We start from the raw sequence: 21139 nt of genomic DNA, 5'->3' as shown, positions 1-21139 counted from the left end.
AGTATAACAAAGAATTATATTTTTTGGGAACCAGTATAATTACGAATTACTTTTTAGGAACCAGTATAATTAAGGATTATTTTTGGAATCAGCATAGTTACGAATTAATTTTTTGGAATTAGAATAACTATGAATTACTTTTTCGGAACCAGTATAATTAAGATTTAATTTTTAGGAACTAGCTTAACTACGAATTATCTTTTTTAAAGCAGTGTAATAAAAATTTTTTTTTAACTACTGTAATTACGAATGTGGTCCAGCGTTAAGATTCCTACTAAATGTGTAATGTCATTAGATTTGCGGAGCAAGAAATATGAAAATGCTTTCGTCAGGATTCCTCCCGATTGCTACCGAACTTGCTTTCAGTTACACCATGAAGGCACAGTTCTACTATACCTCTCGACCATACTTCCATTTACATCATGAACTCCATATCTCCCGACTGCTAGTCGCACTTGCTTCTAATTACACCACAAAAGCCTTCGGTAAGGAGATAAAAAATAACCTTACGTTCTCCTCCATTTAACGGGTGACAGGAGATGCAGGGGCGTAGTCTCCAAATCCTGGTGATAGTGAAATATAACCCACCACATTTTTATGGGTACCACTTGATGACTCATTTAGTGTTTTTCGAAGATAGGAAATCGCAGTGCCCTCGTTGCGATTCCGGATCTTCCGATTGCTAGCCAAATGTGTTTGGAATTACCACACGAAGGCACTCAGTAAGCAAGAACGTTAGAGACAAATTCAAGAACGAGGACATTAGGAAAACTTTGACGTTTTATCAAATAAACACAAAATATAGTTTATAGAGGCCCTCCCCTTTTTTTATTTTGCAGAGAATCATAGGAATTTGCTAAATCAAAAATATTGCTGTATCCAGATTCACAAAATCCCTTTTATTCATATTTTATGCATAGTAAGAAAAGTAAATCGCAACTGAAAAGGCTCCGATTTCTATAAACCTAACTCTGCTTAAAAACAGGTCAACAGAAATATCATATATATAATTTAAATTTCTTTCCAAATAGAAGCAATAATATTGAATACGGTAAATATCACGTTTCAGTTTTGATGCAAAAATAAGAAACTGCCGTATTGCCTTGTGTGTGCTGTCGTGGTGTAAGTGGTTGGTCCGACCAACTTGCAAATGTAAGATCCATGTGTTAAATTTCTAGGAAAGCACAGCTGAGTTTTTAAATTTTTTTGGCTATGAAAAATCTAATGATCTCTATGCAGATAATACCTGCGCATGAAAAAGTTAACAGCATGTATTCCAGGTATACATAAAAGAGGCGTCAAAAGTATCTTCACTAAATATGTATTAATGCTATAAATGTTAAAAATATATGGGAGAAATTGTATAAATGTCGCAATTTCTCCCATTAGAAACTTTAAATACTGTTAAGAAATAATACATTTTTTGCATTGTTCGCCTTTGCGTTAATAAAACTATAAGCTGCTCTAATAGAGAAAATAAATGAAAATCGTTTAAATTCATGGATTGCAACCCTCTGTATTTTACTTCGAATAGATCGAAAACTAAAGACTGTTTCAATTGCGAAACAAATTTTTAATCATTCGATTTTCGAGGTTTTAAAAAATAGAGAAAGATTTATGGATGTTGAAATTCCATATATGGTTTCGGTATTGATTTAAATCAAGTTAAAAAATTTATATTCAGCATGCGTCGCTTCTCGTTATCAAACTGCTTTGAAAAAAAGAATAAAGAATACAAATGATATTCAGACTAAAAAATGAAATAGTTTAAGGGATTATGCAGATTTTATGGCTATTCTAATCTACTTTCCCAAACTATATAAATACAAACTTTCACCCTGTCCTAACACAATCTGCAAAAGCTTGTTGAAAATTTTGTATAGTAAGGTAATAATGATTTCTAAGGTAAGTTCGTACTTTTCAATTTTTCAATGACTAACAGAAAATTAATAATGATTTATTTTTAATGGGCTCTCGGCAATTTTCTTGTTCCTTTTTTGTTAAACAGACGTGAAACAATTATAATAAATATTACATACGTAAAGAGTATTTTTAGGAAACTAAACTGTAAGCTAATCTTAAAAAATTTTTCTTTATTTCTTAAACTGTATTTAAACCAGCGTTTCTTTTAATAAGTGTAGCCCTTTCTAATGTCTACTTTTATCGTGGAACTCTTGGTTTGCTTGTTTGCTTCAACAGAATGGTTTTAATGCAACATTCTGTGATTGGAATATTTTTAATAAAAATGAGGATTATTTCAAATAACATTTATATACTTTCAAATGTAATTTCAAAGTTGATGAAATAATTTTTTAAATAACTTAACCTACTCAAAGGGGACTTTTATATTTTAATTTTAATAAGATGACTGCTACTGCTTTTTATTATCGCAGGTGTACTTAATATTAAACTTTTTTTATGGATGAAAGTTTATTTTCATGTCAGATTCGATAGCAAATCTGTTCCAGCATTTATTTTTTGTCGACACATTGTCAGGACTTGTGTTTCTCTTGATTTGCTTTGGAAACATGGAATGCCCTGAATAAGAACAGGGAGCTTACTCAAGCTATGTTTAAGATTTGTGTATAACAGACGACACAAGCAGGAAGGATATACGAAATCCTTTATTTTCAATATTTTACAGGCACTTCCGAACTTCGGAATACAGAGACCATGTGTTATGTGGTCTGAACGTAAGAATATAATATAAACGTAAGAATATAAAACTACTAACTAAAACTCTAACTAAAAGCTAACTTTGAGTTAGTATACAAATGCCTAGCACTAAGACTGTCCTTCATTTAAAAAAGATACGTATGTAGTACGCCGAGCTGCTGAAACTACAATACGTTTTTAAATATCAAGAGGGCTAAACCTCTGGCCTTAAAGGCAACCAGCAACCGAGTGAAAACTCCTAAAACTGCAGTGGCAAGCGGCTTGCTTCCTAAAACTCCTTCTCTCTCTCCCGCTTGGCAAAAAACCACAACTTAAGGACTTGGGCGTTAGAAGACAATTTGCAAAAACAAGTTAAAGCATTTAATTCTGGCCGGAAGTAAAAAATAAGAAGTGATAGTACAGTTTTAAAATAAAATAAACGTTAGTAAAACTTAGGATCTTTACAATATAAACTGAGAACACATTTTGCACATACATGTACCTACAAACGGTAAAAGTGCTAAAATAATTTTTTGGGACAACTGAGGATTTATCTTCTAAACTGCAACAGAATTCCAATCATTCATAAATAGGCATTCATTATTCCAAAAATTCACAAACATAATGCGTTATTGCATTGCTTAAGCTAATGCTGTTATTTATGGAATTCTGTTGCATAAATTCTATAAATAACAGCATTAATTTGAATTTTTAGCATTTCGATATTTAATCTGCTGTTCAGTTGGAAAATATTGATTAAAATCTTCACTCAAACCTTTCAGGTGCTGAATAATTTCTTCCGTAAGTGTCTCCCCTATTTCAATAAAATGCCTTTTGTTATGGGAAACAATCAGTCTTTAGAGTGACAAAATTCTATCTAAAATTCTCTCTCTTTTTGAAAGCAAGAAATCTTTCGTGAGCAGTAAACACACATAGGCCTGAAGGGTTAATTCATTGATCTTTGTAAAAACGTCCCTGTGATATCTGGCGACTGTTTGGCGATCAACAGAGCATGCTTGGCGCAGGTAGCTCTTCTTCGAGAAGGGTTAATGTATTTATTAGGAGTTGCATGTTAGCCTCGGAAGAGGAAGGTAGTAGATTGTACTATGCGGTAGGAGCGACGTACTGCTCTGAGTAACTATTATATTATTGTTTGAATTATATATTTAATAAATGTTTGTTTCGTCTTGCTAAATGGTGCCTTGTTAAACCACGAAATCATCACAACACGCTCTCGATCGAAAACCAGAGAGGTTAGAAGCTTAGAGCGTTGAAAACGGAAGAGGCGTAAAGTTAAGCCTAACTAACGAAAGAAGTGTTCATTTGCAAAAGAGAGTAAAAACGTGAGAATTATTTAATCGAGAGTTTGAAAGGCTTGATTCTAAAGGAAAATAGAAGAAAATGTTCAAAAACGCAAAGAAAGAGGATTTAGTAACAGTTCTATTGGAAATTGGCGAAGAAGCATCCCCAGATTTGAAGCTGGTAGAACTGAAACACAAACTCCAGAATAGCAAGGAATACATCGAAGATGCTGATTTCGTGAAAGAAATTCTGATTACTACAGTGGAGAATAGAAAAAGAAAAGAAGAAATGGAAAGAATGAAAATGGAAGAAGAAAGAATAAGAACAGAAAGAGAACACGAAATAGAACTAGCGAAGATTCGAGCAACTCAAAATGAAGGAAGTAGAAGTCCAACACCTTTAATCCAAAACACAGAACGAGAAACCGAAATTTCACTGGACAAGCTGATCAAAGGAGTAGAAACACTGACTATACCAGTACCGAAGGGAGCAGAAGAATGGAATATATTTTTCGATTCTATCGAAAGAGCGTTTAAGCACAAGAAGGTTCCTGAAGAATACAAATCAGAAATATTATTGAAATTAATTGGAGAAAAAGCTTCAAATATTCTTGTTTATATAAAGGAGGAAGATCTGCAAAATTACGAAAAAGTGAAAACTCTTGTTCTGAAGGAATATCAACCTACTCCTCAAACCTGTTTAGAAAACTTCAGAAAAACTAGACGTTATTCCGGCGAAACGCATATCCAGCTCGCTTCAAGACTAACAGCTACATGGGACTATTACTGCAAGTCAAGAGAAGTAAAGGATTTCGAAACACTCAAGGAGTTAATTATTTCCGATAAATTATTCCAAGCATTAGATGAAGAAACAGCTGCACACGTCGCAATACGCCAAGGAAATAAATGGCTGAAGCCTCAAGAATTAGCTACAGAATGTGATATTTATTTCACGGCCAAAGGAAAATCTTTCGACGAAGTTCGAAATGGAATTAAGCGATCACCGAGATTCCTGGATACAACATGTGCACACGACAAATATATTCCACCACCCATGAGAAAAGAATATCCAAAACACGAAAGATTTCACGCGAGAAGAAAAGAATGTTATATTTGTGGAAATTATCAACACATCGCGAGAGATTGCCCAGACAAAAGAAAAAAGAACGAAACTGCAGTAAATAAGAAGGGAAAGGATGATTCCAAAACTCAAAAAAATTCAAACAGAACATCAAAAGAAGAAGCCATCGTAGCTAAAGTAGATTCATCCCATCTACGATCTGAATTCGCAGAACGCATCGTTCAACCACTGCAAAAAGTAGATATTTTTATTAACTCTGAGAAAATCGAAGCTATCGTAGACTCTGGAACGCAGATAACGATCGTACATTCATCCCTCATTCCAAATTTAGAGGAGAGAGAAGGAGGTAAAATATTGCTAACACCTGCTTTCGGACAACCAATTGAAGCAAAAGTTTGCCGTGTACCTATTTACCATAAAGATCATGGAAGCAATATATTTAATTTTGTAGATACATTAATTGCAGTGACTGATAAGCTAAATGTGCCTTGCCTAATAACTCCAGAAATATACGAACTGTTGATTAATCCTGCGGCAGAAGAAGCAAACGCAGAAAGAAATAATTACGGAAGCGAAAACTTACAAACTTTATTCGCCAATGCACAGTCAAACGACAGCGTCGATTCCCCCCCGCTAATGCTTATGGAGGAGAAAAACGAAGAGGAGGAAGGGAAGAAGGCGAGTGTTTATGTAAACACAGACTTATCGTCTGCTGAACGCCTACGCGAAGAGCAAGTTAACTGTCCCTCGCTGAGAGAAGCATGGAAGCTAGCAATAGAAAAAAAAGGAAATTATTTATTTATTGATCATCTTTTACATCACCAAGAAAAAATATTAGGACAGAATGTTTTTCAGTTAGTGCTTCCACTTAGTAGAAGAGCACAAGTTTTGGAATTAGCACATAGTTCCATTTTCGGTGCACATCTTGGGATAAGAAAAACAAAGGAGCGAATACGATATTCATTTTATTGGCCTGCATTAGCACAAGATGTTGAAACCTTTTGTAAAACGTGCAAAGATTGTCAGTTGAAAAGTCCAGAAAAGCGATCTGACAAGATTCCCATCACACCGGTCAGAAGGCCAGGATTACCTTTCGAAACAGTTAACATCGGCATTATTGGACCTATTGAACCTTCCTCTGCTAGGAAACATAAATATGTGTTATGTCTGGTAGATCAACATTCCCGATGGCCAGAAGCCATTCCACTGAGAAGCTTGACAGCAAAAGCCACTTGCGACGCGCTTTTGGAGATTTTCATGAGAACAGGAATCCTTAATACAATAGCTAGTGACAACGGAAGTAACTTCGTTTCAAAATTAACTAAAGAATTCCAGAAAAGACTAGGTTCTCACCCTAGGTTCTCTACACCTGCTTACAGTGCTTCAAATGGATTAGTAGAAAGATGGAACAAGTCCTTCAAGCAAATGTTACATCATGTCATCAGGACTGATCCTTCGAATTGGGATAAGCACATCCCATACCTGCTCTTTGCATACAGAGAAGTACCAAACTGCACCACGGGTGTCTCACCATTTCAGCTGATGTATGGAAGACAACCAAGAGGTCCTTTAGCAGTACTGAAGTCTTCATGGTCAGGAGAAATACCTATACCACCTAATCTAAGTGAATCGGCAGTGGATTACTTACAACTTTTAAAAATAAGGTTAGAACAAGCAGCCGAACAAGCCAATTTAATTGCAAGTGATAAACAACAAAAATATGCTGAGTACTTTAATCGGAGATCAATACCAAAAAATTTCAAAATTGGAGAACAAGTTTATTTACTCATACCAGATTCAAATAACAAACTCTATGCACGATGGACTGGTCCAGGAGAAATCGTGAATCATTGCCCACCTCATTCCTATAAAGTAAAACTACCTGATGGAAAGATCAAACATGTTCATGCAAATAAAATTAGAAAATTCCAAGCTAGTGTCAATGCAGTTGGAGTGATATTTGAAAATGAAGAAGAATTTGGAGAAATTATAACTTTACCAGGAAAAGATCTCTCGACCCCCCTGGAAGATTTTAAAATAGATGCAAATCTGAATTTAGAAAATTTGAATCCGCAGCAGAGAAGAAAATTGATAGCTCTTATCAACAAACACCGAGCACTATTCACCGGAAAGCTGAAAATAGCTAAAGTTGAAGCTCATAAAATTAGATTAATACCCAATATGGAGAGAAAGAAACCTTACATTTATAGGATTCCTGAAGCATTGAAACCCAAGGTCGATGAAGAAGTAGAAGAATTATTGAAATCGGGACTAATAGAAGAAAGTAATGCAGAAATAGCTCATCCAGTAGTTTGTGTAAGCAAAAAAAATGGAGATATCAGATTGTGCTTAGATTATCGAGTTTTGAATGCAGTGACGAAGCCAGATGACTTTCCTATGCAAAATGCCATTGATTTAATGTACAGTATAGGAAGAGCCAACGTCATAACAACTTTAGATTTTCTGAAAGGATATTGGGCAATTCCCATGGAGGAACAAAGTAAAGAGTACACATCGTTCAAAACTCATCGAGGTCAATATCAGTTTAAAGTGCTACCCTTTGGATTAAGGAACGCAGCAGCAACTTTTCAGAGAGTAATGAATAACGCACTGAAAGAATTTCAACAATTTTCAAGAGCCTATATTGATGACATAGCTATATTTTCCACGGATTTCGACACTCATCTCCGACATCTGGATAAAGTTTTTACCAAACTAGAGTCACTTGGATTTACTATCAATTCAAAGAAATGTTCGTTTGCAAAACCTCAAATTAAATATTTAGGACACATCATTGGATCAGGAAAACATCAACCAGATCCCGAGAAAATAGAGGCAATCAAGAAGCTGGAAACGCCGAAAACGAAAAGAGATCTTAATAGTCTGTTAGGACTATGTAATTATTATCGCGATTATATCCCAGGGTATGCAGAGATCGCCTACCCACTCACAGAACTCACGAAAAATAAACAACCGGAAATACTCGAATGGAAAGAAATTCATGAGTCAAAATTTCAACAACTGAAGGAACGATTAGCGATGTCAACGGAGCTGATCACCCCAACACTGCAGGATCCGTTTGTCATTCATTCTGATGCATCCCAAATCGGAATAGGTGCATGTTTGTCACAGCAAAGGGGAGAGAAGCAATTTCCCATCTGCTACGCGAGCAAGAAATTATCGAAACCTCAACAGAGCTGGCCGACTATAGAGCGTGAAGCTTATGCTATAGTATGGGCATTGAAGAAGTTTGAACCTTGGATATTCGGTTCATCGGTGAAAATTGTGACTGATCATAATCCTCTAGCCTTTATAGTGAGAAATGCTCCGCAATCGTCCAAATTACAACGATGGGCCATAGCTTTGCAGAAATATAATCTCGAAATAGAACATTGCCCTGGAAAAAAACTGTCAAACGCGGATGCATTATCCAGACTTCCCACTTGTGAACTTTGAACATTAATTTACTGTTCATCTTCACGAACATTTTGTATAGTTAATAATTAGATAGTTTTCTTTGCTTTTCATAATCATTTTACAATTTTGTGCAAATAAGATGTTTATGTAATTTGAAATAGATAGAGAAATTATTGGATAACAAATATTCGAGGTAAGTGGTAAATTTAGATATTTGTCTCCCAAGGATTTAAATCATGCTGCAGCATCATTAATTAAAAGGAATGTTAAGAATATAATTTTATATATATATAAGAAACTTAATAATTTTACTGTCATCATTGGAATAATACTAGGGTATATTTTAACATGTTTATAAAAGAAAATATCAACTTGGTTTCTTTGAATTAAGAATTGATAAATTGTTACAATAATAATAAGGTTCGGAACAAGTGAAGTTAAAAATGATTTATCTATGTTTATATATAAAAATGTGTTATCTATGTTTATGTAGTAAATTGAGGTATGTCTATAGTAATTGAGATTTGAAAATTAGGATAGAATGTATAAAAGTATATGTAGTTTTTTTTTTCTTTTTCACGTTGATCGCAAACAGTTGCTAGATTTTAGTTTCCAGATTGCTGATTGATTTGTAAATAATATCAACAACAATCTTACGACGGGGGTGTGATATCTGGCGACTGTTTGGCGATCAACAGAGCATGCTTGGCGCAGGTAGCTCTTCTTCGAGAAGGGTTAATGTATTTATTAGGAGTTGCATGTTAGCCTCGGAAGAGGAAGGTAGTAGATTGTACTATGCGGTAGGAGCGACGTACTGCTCTGAGTAACTATTATATTATTATTTGAATTATATATTTAATAAATGTTTGTTTCGTCTTGCTAAATGGTGCCTTGTTAAACCCCGAAGTCATCACAGTCCCTTTAAATAAATAATTTTAAGCAGTCAATTTCTATCAAAAAATCGACTTTTCAATTCTTAATCGTAGCCTAAAAAAAATAAATAAATAAAAAATAAATAAATAAATAAAAATAAAAAATAAAAAGCTGGCATTACGTCCTTTAGCAAAAGTTACGATTTAGTATCTTCCCTCGAGAAAACCATCTCACTTTAGTATGTAAAAGAAAGAATATGTACATTTCCCATGTCCTCATGTAGTATTTTGAGGGTTTCGTGGAACACAGTTTAAGAAACGTTGATTTAAGCCATTGAAACTAAAACCGCTTAAATTTGAAAATATTACTTCATGAACTAAGTTATTTTGATTGCTTCATAAAACACTTATCTGTGAATAACTTCAGAATTTATAAATTTTTAATAATTCGTTTCAGATCATTCTTCTAGTCGCAGTGGCAAGTTTTGCTTGCGTGGAAAGTTCAGTTGTCCAAATTGATGCAGTAAGTATTATAAATCTGATTTTTTGAATTACTATACAAGATGTTTCCTAATTTACTCTTTTTTATAAAACAGCTTTCTGGAAACAATTTTGACTACCTAAATCCCAAATTTAACTTTTAACATTGTTATACACGTAAAATCACCTCATATTTTAACACAGTCCAAAACAAATTTTCATTTTACTTTATAAATGAGCTGTTTTCATGAGGGGAGTCAATTGCATTCATTTGGAAAGCCAAAAGTAAGGAAATGGGAATCAGGATTTCCAACCCATAGCAATGCTATTTACTCAATGTAGATTAGAAAATTTTTTTTCCCCCATGCTTTTTTTTTTCTTTAGTATAGAGCAGGAGTTCTCAAATTTTTTCCCCAAGCATCCCATTTACCATTGCTAGATCATTCTAGATCATTCCCCCTTCCTTTCCAAAATACGAAATATATACATATTATCAGGTTCAGTGTTCCTCCTTACTTGCTTTGGGAACATTAAATGACCTGACTCGGAACAGGGAGCTTACTAAAGCTATGTTCAATAAATGTGGGAAGTAGACAAGATACACAGGAAGGGTATACGAAACCTTTTTTTTTTTTCTCTCTTTAAAATGATTTCCGGACTTCGGAATACAGAGACCAACCACTACAGCCTGAGTTTAAATGACATATGGTCCTTCAAATCGTGGAAAAAATTTGGCAGTTTTATCTTCTGGTGCTGAAGAAAGTGAATGCTTAATTTTTAACACTTCATCTCCTACTTTATAAGTTACTCCCCGTCGTTTCATATCGTAATAAAGTTTCTGTTTTCTCTGTGCTACTTCAGTGTTCTTTTTTGCTTCTTTAATTAATTTTTCTATATCACCCATTTTAAATTCTGGGGCTCTTTGTTGAACATAAACAGGCTTTCTTATCTTATCTAATCATTATTTCCTATCTTGTTCATTTGCGGTTTTGCAGCTGAAGATGATGGTTCGGTAAAACCATCGAAACTAGTCCTGTGAAAATTTTGTGAATATAACGCTGATTTTTGTTGTTTGACTTCTGAATTAGTATTTATTTGGCGTGTCATTGTGTCTTAATTATAAAATAATTTATCTAACGGCGTTATAATCTTTCTGCCTAAAAATAACTCAGCAGGAGTTTTGCCCGTTGTATCATGTTTTGCGGTCTTAAGGGCGAAAGCTAATTCATTGACATAGTTATCCCAGCTTTTATGAAAATTTTTAACATAACTACGGATAATTTTCACTATATTTCTATTGACTCGTTCCGCTATATTTGATTGCGGCGGATACGAGACCATTTTTAAATGACGTATGCCCAGTTTTTGGCACATGTCTTCAAATATATTACTTACAAATTGAGGACCATTATCCGATATAACTTTTAGGGGCGCCCCGTATTTTAAAATATATTTATTTAAAATAGAATCAGTAACTAATTTCGCGGAGGCTCGTTTTAAGGGAACAATTTCGGTCCACTTACTAAAATGATCAACCATAACAAGGAGATACCGACTTTTATTTAACTGACTTTTTGGGAAAGGGCCCAATAAATCGATGCCAATTATTTCATTTGGAAAATCGGATTTAATGCTATTTAGAAACCCGGCCGAGCGGAAATTAATATAATTAACTGCTTGACATGTTGGGCAGGACTGGACATACGCCCTTGTTAACTTTTGCAGTTCAGGAAAATAGACTGCTTCGCGTACGCGTTGGATAGTTTTTCGAATACCAGCATGAGAAGCTAAAGGGCAGTCGTGTAACTCCTGCAGGATATTTAATCTAAGACTAGCTGGGATAACAGGTCGAAATTCGTTGTTGGAATTTGTAGTTTTTGTATAAAATAATAGACCATCTATTAGTTCGTAATGGGCCGCCCTATTTCTTATCGCCACAATATCTTGGTGGCTAAAATTTTCAGGATCCTTTAAATACTCATAAATGTTTCTAAATTCAGGATCCTTACCCAGTTCGGTTACTACAGTTTCTCGGGAATTTATTGTACATGCTGTGAGCATTGCCACCTTTACAGTATTACCTTGTTCATCTATTTTTATTCTGGATAGGGCATCTGCTACGATATTTTCCTTTCCGGAGGTGTGCTTGATTACCAGATTATACTCTTGTAACTTGAGTGCCCATCTTATTAACCTTGGGGATAAGTTTTTCCTTGAGTACAATCTAGTTACCGCCGCATGATCAGAATACACTGTTATTGGCGCCCTTCCAAAATAGACTCGGAACTTTTGCACTGCTAACAGAACTGCAAGTGCCTCTCTCTCGGTCGCGGAATAGTTTCTTTGTGTTTGATTTAAAGTTCGACTAAAAAATGCCACGGGCTGCTGATTTTGCGAAAGTACCGCTCCTACCGCATAATCCGAAGCATCCGCTGAAATTTCTAAATTCTCATCCTTTTCAGGAAATTTCAAAACAGGGGCTTGCGTTAATGCTTGCTTTAATTTTTCGAAAGCACTATTGGCTTCGGCCGTCCACGAAAATCTTGCCTTTTTCCTTTTTAATTTTAACAATGGTTCAGCAATAGCTGCAAAATCTTTTTTTATAAAGGACCTATAATATGAACAAAGTCCTAGAAAAGAAGAGAGCTTCTTCGCCGTATTTGGCGGCGGATACTTTTGCACAGCGATTATTTTTGATTCGTTTGTCTCAATTCCTTTCTCAGATATTTTGTAACCTAAGTATTTTAATTCAGGGGCTGCAAATTTGCACTTTTCGACATTAACTTTTTGACCGGCCTCATTTAATAATGAAAACACCTGTCTTAAATCCTGTACATGTTGATCCAGATTATCACTAGTAATAATGATATCGTCTAAATAGATAGATGTGGACTTTCCAAGAACAGGCGTTAGCACAATGTCCATACATCGCTGAAATGTTGCCGGTGCCCCTGAAAGGCCAAACGGCATACGCAGGAATACATAAGTGCCAGACTTGGTTATAAAAGCAGTCTTAGGCACATCTTCCAGTCTAACCCCTATTTGAAAATAACCAGTCGTTAAGTCTAAAGTAGTCATGTATTTGGTAGAGGTTATATTCCTTAGAATTTCTTCAATAATAGGTAACGGCTATGCCGGATATTTAGTCATGGAGTTTAATTTACGATAGTCAAACGCAAAACGCCACCTTTTTGGATGTATTACTGGATAGTCATTGTTTTTCTTACATAAAACCACCGGGCTAGCATAACTACTTGAGATGGGCGTTATGATCTTTTTACGTAACATATCTCTAATGTGCCACTCTATAATTTTTTCTTTATTCTTATCATATCGGTATGGTTTGTGGCGAACTGGCAGTGAATCTCCGGTATCGATACTATGGTTAGTAACTTGAGTAAATCCTGGAATATCACTAAATAACGAAGCAAATTCACTTACCACTTGTCGGATTTTTTGTTGCTCTTCCTTAGGCAGGTGGTCAAGGTTTAACATTGGTGGTTCTGGTTTTTCTTCTCGAACTGGTTTCATCGTCAGCTTAAGGGACGCTTCGTTAAAATCCAGCGTTGCTTGTGCCTCTGAAAGAAAATCTATCCCTAAGATGATATGTGCTTGCAAATTCTTTACTAAAAAAAACATAATCTTTACTTGTTCGTCCTTGATACGAACGTATAGCGGTAATTTACCTGTGCACTTGCATCTTTCTCCCTGCGCAGCTAACGCTGTCGTATTATCCGAATTATATATGCGGTATTTACGAAAATACTTCTTAAAAAAATCTTCTGCCACACAGGAACACTGCGCGCCTGTATCCAGGAGTGCGGTGGCTGGGATGTTATTCACCAACACTTCAATCTTTGGAAGAGTCAAATTTTTCACCATCACTGTATTTAACTTGAAGGAAGAGGGGTTTTCTTGGCCTTCGGATTTCCGCACCCTCCCGTCAGCAGAAATCCTTTTTAGTTTAAATCTTGTTTTTTCCTTTCCATGCTTTCCTTCTTTTTCCACTGGCCTTCAGACTTTTTTCCTGGATTACTAGTGAACTGTCGACGTTCGCCGGTTGTTTTTGGACACTCGGGTTTCTTGCCCACTGATTCGCTTTGCTTCCGTAGCCGTGTTCTTGACTTTGCTGTGGTCTTGGCGCACCAATTTGGTTTCGTTGCTCATACTGGCGTCTTCTTTCAATGTCCGCCGTTCTTCTACTTTCAAACTGGATTGCTAGCTCAAATAACTTTTCCAGTGTAGTCGGATTCCTTAATTCAATAAAGTCTTGTACTTGGGGAAGTAACCTCGGCAAAATCACTTGAATTATCTCAGGATCCGGACGGTTTCCATACAAGAGTTTGAAGACGTGAAATTTTCTTAAAATAAAGGTGGAAAGATTTTCGATTCGTTGCTGATATATGCTGAAAAGTTCCGTTTCTAATTTTGCACTATCCCTTAAGACAGGGAAGGCTTTTACTAAGGCAGTCTTGAAATTTTCGTAAGTATAGGTTGGACTTCCCGCTTGACCCAAGAGGCTTCTGCCTATACATTTGAACCAATTAAGCGCTTGGCCCCTCAAAGCGCTGGTAGCTAAGGTGACTTTCTGGAACTCATGCACGGGATACAGCATGAAGTGGTCATCCAATTTTTCCAAATAACTGGTTACCGGTGAGTTTCCATTAAATGCTGCTTCTGGTTTCATCGATGCGCGCATGGTCTGGACGATGTAACCAAATCCTTCCAGGGCGGCAGCTGGCATTTCTGGATTCTGAGCCGCTTCTGCAGGCAGCACAGGTTCTTCTTGAAACTCGGCCATGGTTATTCTTCTTCGTCGGGCGCCACTATCAGGTTCAGTGTTCCTCCTTACTTGCTTTGGGAACATTAAATGACCTGACTCGGAACAGGGAGCTTACTAAAGCTATGTTCAATAAATGTGGGAAGTAGACAAGATACACAGGAAGGGTATACGAAACCCTTTATTTTTTTCTCTCTTTAAAATTATTTCCGGACTTCGGAATACAGAGACCAACCACTTGTGGTCTGAACGTAAGAATATAAAAATATTAACTAAACTCTAACTAAACTAACTTCGGATTAATAAACAAGTGCCTACTTGAAGATTGGCCGTATATTAACAGAAAGGCCGTATGTAGTACAGAGAACTGTTAACACTACGGTACGTTTAAAATTATCAAGAGGATTAAACCTCTGGCCTTGAAGGCAACCAGCAACCGAGTAAAACTGCTATGGCAAGCGGCCTGCTCCTAATCACTCCTTCCTCTCTCTTGCTTGGCAAAAAGCCACAACTTAAGTACTTGGCGTTCGCAAGACAAATTTGCATAAATAAGTTAAAGCTTTTAATTCTGGCCGGAAGTAGAAAATAAGAAGTGATAGTAAAGATTTAAAATAAAATAAACGTTAGTAAAACTTAAGATCCTTACAATATATATATATATATATATTTATATAGATTTAGATGATTTTTCAACGTGTTTTATAAATTAAACACACACACACACACACACAAAAAAAAAAAAAAAAAAAAATGTAGAAAATTCCGATAAATGCCAAAATTTGAACAAAAGTAGTTTTTAATATTCATAAACTAAAACTAAATACTTAACAGATAAATACAAGGCTGACCGCCCCTTCCCTGAAACTATGATAGGGAGGAATTACCCTTCTCCCCGAGTTGAGGACCGCCGGTATGGAAGAGGGTCAAAACAAACTTTTTGTGAGATCAAATCGAAATCGTTTGCTTAATGAACTGAATAGGTTCCTTTTTAGTATTCATTTCTCACTAACAATAATGAATAAGATTGGGAACGGGAAAGAAAGCAAGAACGGAGTGCGAAGGTGGAGTAACGATCAAGAAGAATCCAACGAGGTGTGGGATCGAGAGATTCGACTCAGTCGAACTCAGAGCTCCCTGGATTGACTTCTTTTCAAAAGAGATTTCAACCATAGTTTTGAACCGCAGTTTTGTAAACCGTAGTTTTGAAATTCCCTGTTGTGGTGGTGGTGGTTTCGAGTCCACATTTCATGGAAGTATGGTTGCCAGAGCCTCAAAGAAGTTGGACTTCTACTTCTACCCTAGTTTTGAGGAAAAGCATCCTAGTGAGTGGTCCACTCTTCTTCCTTACCACCAAACACACGAGAGAATTTTCGGCTAGCCATATATTTAGAGTGCTCTCGTTCTGCAAATACACGGTATATTTACAAACATGTACGCCATCTCCCGGATTCGAACCCAAGCCCTTCGGTACCACAGTAGGCTCCCCTAACCATCATACCGTCTGGGCGGATCCCTAAAGCCTCTTTTCCACATATAGAACTAACAATGAAATTCATGAATATACCACATGGTTTCTTTGAATGGCTTTTTAAATTATACCCATTTTTTGCTCCACTACATTCAAACTTATTTCCTCGAATTATTCTAACTTAATTACTCAATCACTGGAGGTAAGTCGAAAATGAATATAAAAATTTGAAAAGCTGAAATCAAACATCCCTGTCAATTTTGGTTTTATGGAGATCAAACGCCTTACAAATTTATTTTTTCGCAATGAATTTAAAACTTTCTCAAATATAAATATAGGAACCGGAAGACGGCATTAAAAGTTAGATTTCCGTATTTGTCGAAATATATATATATATTTTTTATTTGAACATTGCCAAAACATGAATATTTTGTCATTTAAAACACTTTTGTAATTTAAAGTATTTGACTACGACAGTGCGAAATTAAAGGCGAGGTAAGTTTTTTTTTAAGCCAGGTAAGGGAGTGAGTACTGTTAGATGTAGGTATATACGTTTGGGCACTACAAATTGCAGTGAAAAAGAAGGTGTACAACTAGATGTTATAGCAATCCCATGTACAAAGTTTCAAAGTTCTACGGCTAATCTTGTTTGAGTTATACGAGATGCGTACATACGAACGTATAGACGTGACGAAAAAATCACTTTTGAATAAATTTTAAAATCCATTTTGGTAAAGCAGTCCTTTATTCTGACTGTACATGCAGCCGTTCCGGAAACCATAAAATTCAGTTCCACAGCAATATCGCAAAATAGTTTTAAAATGAGCATATCTTTAGAATTTCCCATACACAGTCTCCCCCGCTGGAGATAAAAATTTTTTTTTCTGTATAACGTTGTCATTACTCGCTTTTAAACCGTTGATCTTTTAATCAAAAATTCGTTAAAGTTTTATAAAATATGAAATCGATAATAAAACAAATTCCAAATTTCAAATTTGGGCTTTCAAATGCCCGTATTCGAAGTAGGATTACGTCATTCAAAATTGGATGGTTCTAGGTACCGTTGTTTTATCACAGTGCGAGAAACATACATACATTTATGCAGATTCTTCATTATTTACAGGGCGATAATATTTGTTGCAGAAATTTGAAAAGTGAAACAACGCTTATAGTGAATCGACGCAAAATGCCAAAACGAAATTAATAGTACTTTTTGGCTAATTGCCCCTTTGAAATAAAAAAAAATCCCCCTAATGGCTTCGGGAACGCTCAAAATCGATATTTCCGTTGAAGTATGACACCCGAAATTTTTCGTGATTGCAATACTTCCTTTTCTTCGTACAAGGAAGTAAAAATATTCAAAAATTTAGGAAATGGTAAAAGAATTAAACTCGCTTTTGACATGAGAAGAAAAACATTGCTTTCTCTGCCAAAATGAGAATTAAAATTTCCAGTCACGCTTCCAACAAGAGCTTTCAAAGAAGCTACCAGTCCGTTTTGTCGAATCATCTTTACTTCATTCAATAAAGTGAAGAAATTCTTTGAATTAGTGGATCGTCCAGCCTTATTTGTGTGTGCGTGAAATTGGAGTTTCAGAAAGTAAGCCAAACTTGACATTTGAAATGTTATTAATCTGCGAAACGAAAGATTTTTGAAGAAGGAAAGTAACAAATTGTCATTCACGTTCGTTATTTAAAATGACGCTACAATACAAGCTCCGGAATTGTATTCTATTCTTGGGTTCGTTTTTTAAATAAATCTGACAGTCATAAAACGAATACGTACAATCGTATGATTATTAACTTTCATGAATATCATAAATGTAAATTTCGATTTTAACCTGCATTTATGATTGTCTCTCAAAGGATACAATTAAAATAGCATAGTTGCGAAGATAACAATTTTGCCCGCCTTTTAGATGGTAGTATCTTTATCGAGATAAAACAACTTGTTTTCATCAAATGGAAATTAATCGAACATTTTTGTATATTATACTTAAAAGTGAAATATTAGATTACTAAATTACCACACTGTTTACTTTAAAATTGCAGCCTATTTTTTTACAGTACACATTTTTGCATTTATAGGTTCCGCAACCCCAACCTTACCAATTCGGATACTCCATTAAGGACTTAAGCAGCCAGCAGTACAGAGAAGAAACCAGTGACGGAGTCAGTGGCGTGACTGGAAGTTATGGTTTCACGGATGCTAACGGTATAAGGCAAGTCAACTAACTTGCTGACGGTGACGGTTTTAGGGCCCAAGTCAAGACCAACGAACCTGGCACTACGAACCAAAATCCTGCTGCTGTCGAAGTTATATCCAATCCTCGAGTGGTGACTGAATTGACAAGACCTGTCGTTAATCCTAGCATTCAACATTTGAACAGGGGTATTAATAACGGGAACTTAAACAATGGTCTCTTGAACAGGGGATCATTTTCTCTGAACAGGGGAATCCTGAATAGAGGTTTTAATAATGAAAACGGAGGATTAAGATTCAGTAACGATCTCCTAAATGGCATTCCTATTGGTGGAGGTTTAGGTTATGAATACCTGAACGACAGAACGATTCTTTTTGGAATACCACTAATTGGTGGTTACGTTGAAGGTATCAGGGTCCAGTAAAATAGTATGACTTTATTATTTATAACTTAGAAAACTGCCTTTACTGAGGAATTTATGAATTCAGTTTAAAGAAACAATTTAATTTACATTTTCTTTTCTCTGCTTATTTCCTTTTGCATGCTTGCTGTTAATTGCCTTTTTCAGTAGAAAGAATCCGGTATAAGTCTTTCCGAATTTATAAATTCTTTATGCTACCTTCTTCTCTATGCTGAACAATAGAGATATAAACTTATACTAAAAACATTGCTGTCGACTACCAAAAACAACTGCTCATTTTCTTGAAATTTCTGACAAAACTTTTGCATTTATTTAGAGCAACTATTGCTTAATAAAATTATTTGATGCTCTTTAAGTTTCTTTTATTTACTGAAATCTATATCGTTGTGTGCATTTGGGTTCATAATAGATTGAATGCGCACAGGCCCGATGATAGGTTAATAAAATTTATTTTTATCGAATGAAACCCTTCAAAACTCTACAATTTTCAGCAGAAATACTCGTACAGGTGTTCACAGTATCACAGAATACAATCAGTAATTAGGCTTCAAACTACTAAGAACGTTAAACACAAAGCGCATCTAAAGTGAAAATTAACTCGGATATCTCACTTCACGCGAAACCAACAACTCGCAGCAACAATAACTAAGCAACTTTGAGCGCAGTATAAAGAGTCGAATTACGATTACAGCTAATATAGTGATCATTTACATTTATTCAATTACGATACCTATTATGGTGATACAGGGACCGGACCCAAATTCCGCCAAATAGTGGCCATATTTGCCGACATTTGGCGATTTCTCGTCAAATTACTGAGATACCTATTTACTCAATTTTAAATGGATGTGCCCCCGTATTCTTACTTTCCGGCATAGCTTTCTCTTAAAATTTTTTTCCTGTTACATTACACAGAAAAATACACAACAATTTCACGTATAACTGCACTAAAATCATCTATCTAATGTACAAAATTCGTAACAATATGTTACCTAACTTCGTGAATATATTCTATTTCGTGAGATCATTACATTCATACAAATATTCATTAAAAATACATTCATTATAAGCCTATTATTCATTTTATTATCTGCTTGGATCAATTTTATTGTGTGAACTGATAATGGATGCCACAAAGCAATTGAAATTATTTTTGAGCAATTTTATTATACTTAATGCATTTCAATCTCCTTCGAAGGCTTCTCCTGCCGTTGGAAATATGAAAATACTTCTGAAAATCTTGACACGGACAAAGACAATCAATATATTTTCTTTGCACCTCATCCACGTCACTGGGTTTCTTTTTAATCATCCGAAATATTTATGTTAAGAGTTTTTTTTAAGCCATGAAACAAAAAAGTCGCATAGAGCAAGAAAATAAGAAAAACAGCGCGCGATATTGTCAAAATGCTGTTTTTTCCTCAAAATCATCGAACGGACAGCCTCTTTAGATATCCGGTCAGTGGCCTTTAGAGAAAATTTTATTAATATTGTGTCGACTTTTTCAAGGTTTTTCTCATTTTTCTCATCAAAGGTGTCGAAGTTTTAACAATTTTTCTAAAAATGTTGTCCTTTTGAAGGTGGAAAATCACGAGGTTCACTGGGAATCATAAGAACGGTTTCAGTTGTAGTTTTCTTCATCGAGTAACAAAATTTCACGTACTCTTATTTCTTTAAGGTGGCATAGAACAAAAATAGCAGGACACTACGAGAAAAAGCACATACATCAATCATCACAAAGGCCTGTAGAACTTTTGTGAGGAGAAGGCTATGAAACTGAAAAACAGGGCTGCTCTTTTTGTTCGATTTTATCATCAGAAAACTCATTTATTTATTTATTTTTTCAAGATTTTATTTGAAATGTAGCTCAAGCATATTGTCTATTGAATCAAATAACTTCACAAGAAACAGACTTTATAAGTCATTTTAACCTCTTAGGCATCCTAAAGACAAATAGCTTTTTGCATTAAAAAAAAAAAAAAAAAAAAAAAAAAAAAAAACACTGAGTGAGCAGTTAGCAATTTATAACAATTTAAACAAAAATAAAAAAAAAATATCCTTTCATGAGAGAAACAGGTTCGAAGATAATGATAATAATCAATATTTTACATTTATTGTTTCAGAAATAATATGCTGCTTAGATTCAAACTAAGTTCAAATACTTCTTCCTGATTTAACTTTAACAGAATAACAACATGATTTCTTTTGAAAAACACAGAAATTATTTGCGTTTTACAAGGAAACATATTGCAGCCATTATCTTTTTCACATAAACTAGAATAACATACTAGGAAAATATTATTTCTTTCTATTTTTATTCAGTTATGGTAAATTTTGCTATCATTATATGCGTATATAAAAAATTAGACAATGATTTTAAATAGAAATATACCTAACAATAAAAAGCTTAAAATCGAATATTTATATACATAATTATATAATAACCTAATGAACAAGTCAC

The 21139-nt window shown here is 35.0% G+C and overlaps 1 protein-coding gene across 1 annotated transcript; it reads left to right on the top strand.

Annotated features, from left to right (window-relative positions):
* Nucleotides 1-1851: 1851 nt before the first annotated feature.
* Nucleotides 1852-20678, top strand: LOC146999248 (uncharacterized). Its single transcript, XM_085811192.1, has 3 exons — nucleotides 1852-1905; nucleotides 9784-9849; nucleotides 18142-20678. The coding sequence occupies exons 1-3, from the start codon at nucleotides 1894-1896 to the stop codon at nucleotides 18286-18288; spliced, it is 225 nt and encodes a 74-aa protein (XP_085667318.1). The 5' UTR covers nucleotides 1852-1893; the 3' UTR covers nucleotides 18289-20678.
* The last annotated feature ends 461 nt before the right edge of the window (nucleotides 20679-21139 follow it).

Source organism: Stegodyphus dumicola, chromosome 1 (assembly GCF_044657685.1).
Source record: "Stegodyphus dumicola isolate Sdum_Otavi_A_Nest chromosome 1, ASM4465768v1".
Classification (NCBI taxonomy): domain Eukaryota; kingdom Metazoa; phylum Arthropoda; class Arachnida; order Araneae; family Eresidae; genus Stegodyphus; species Stegodyphus dumicola.
Note: the sequence above shows the minus strand (reverse complement) of the source record. Positions and strands in the feature narration are given on the sequence as shown.

Excerpts from the sequence above, each read along its gene's own strand:
- LOC146999248 (XM_085811192.1), top strand. Across the intron at positions 9,850-18,141 it reads CAGTTGTCCAAATTGATGCA|GTTCCGCAACCCCAACCTTA; the intron begins GTAAGTATTATA and ends TTGCATTTATAG.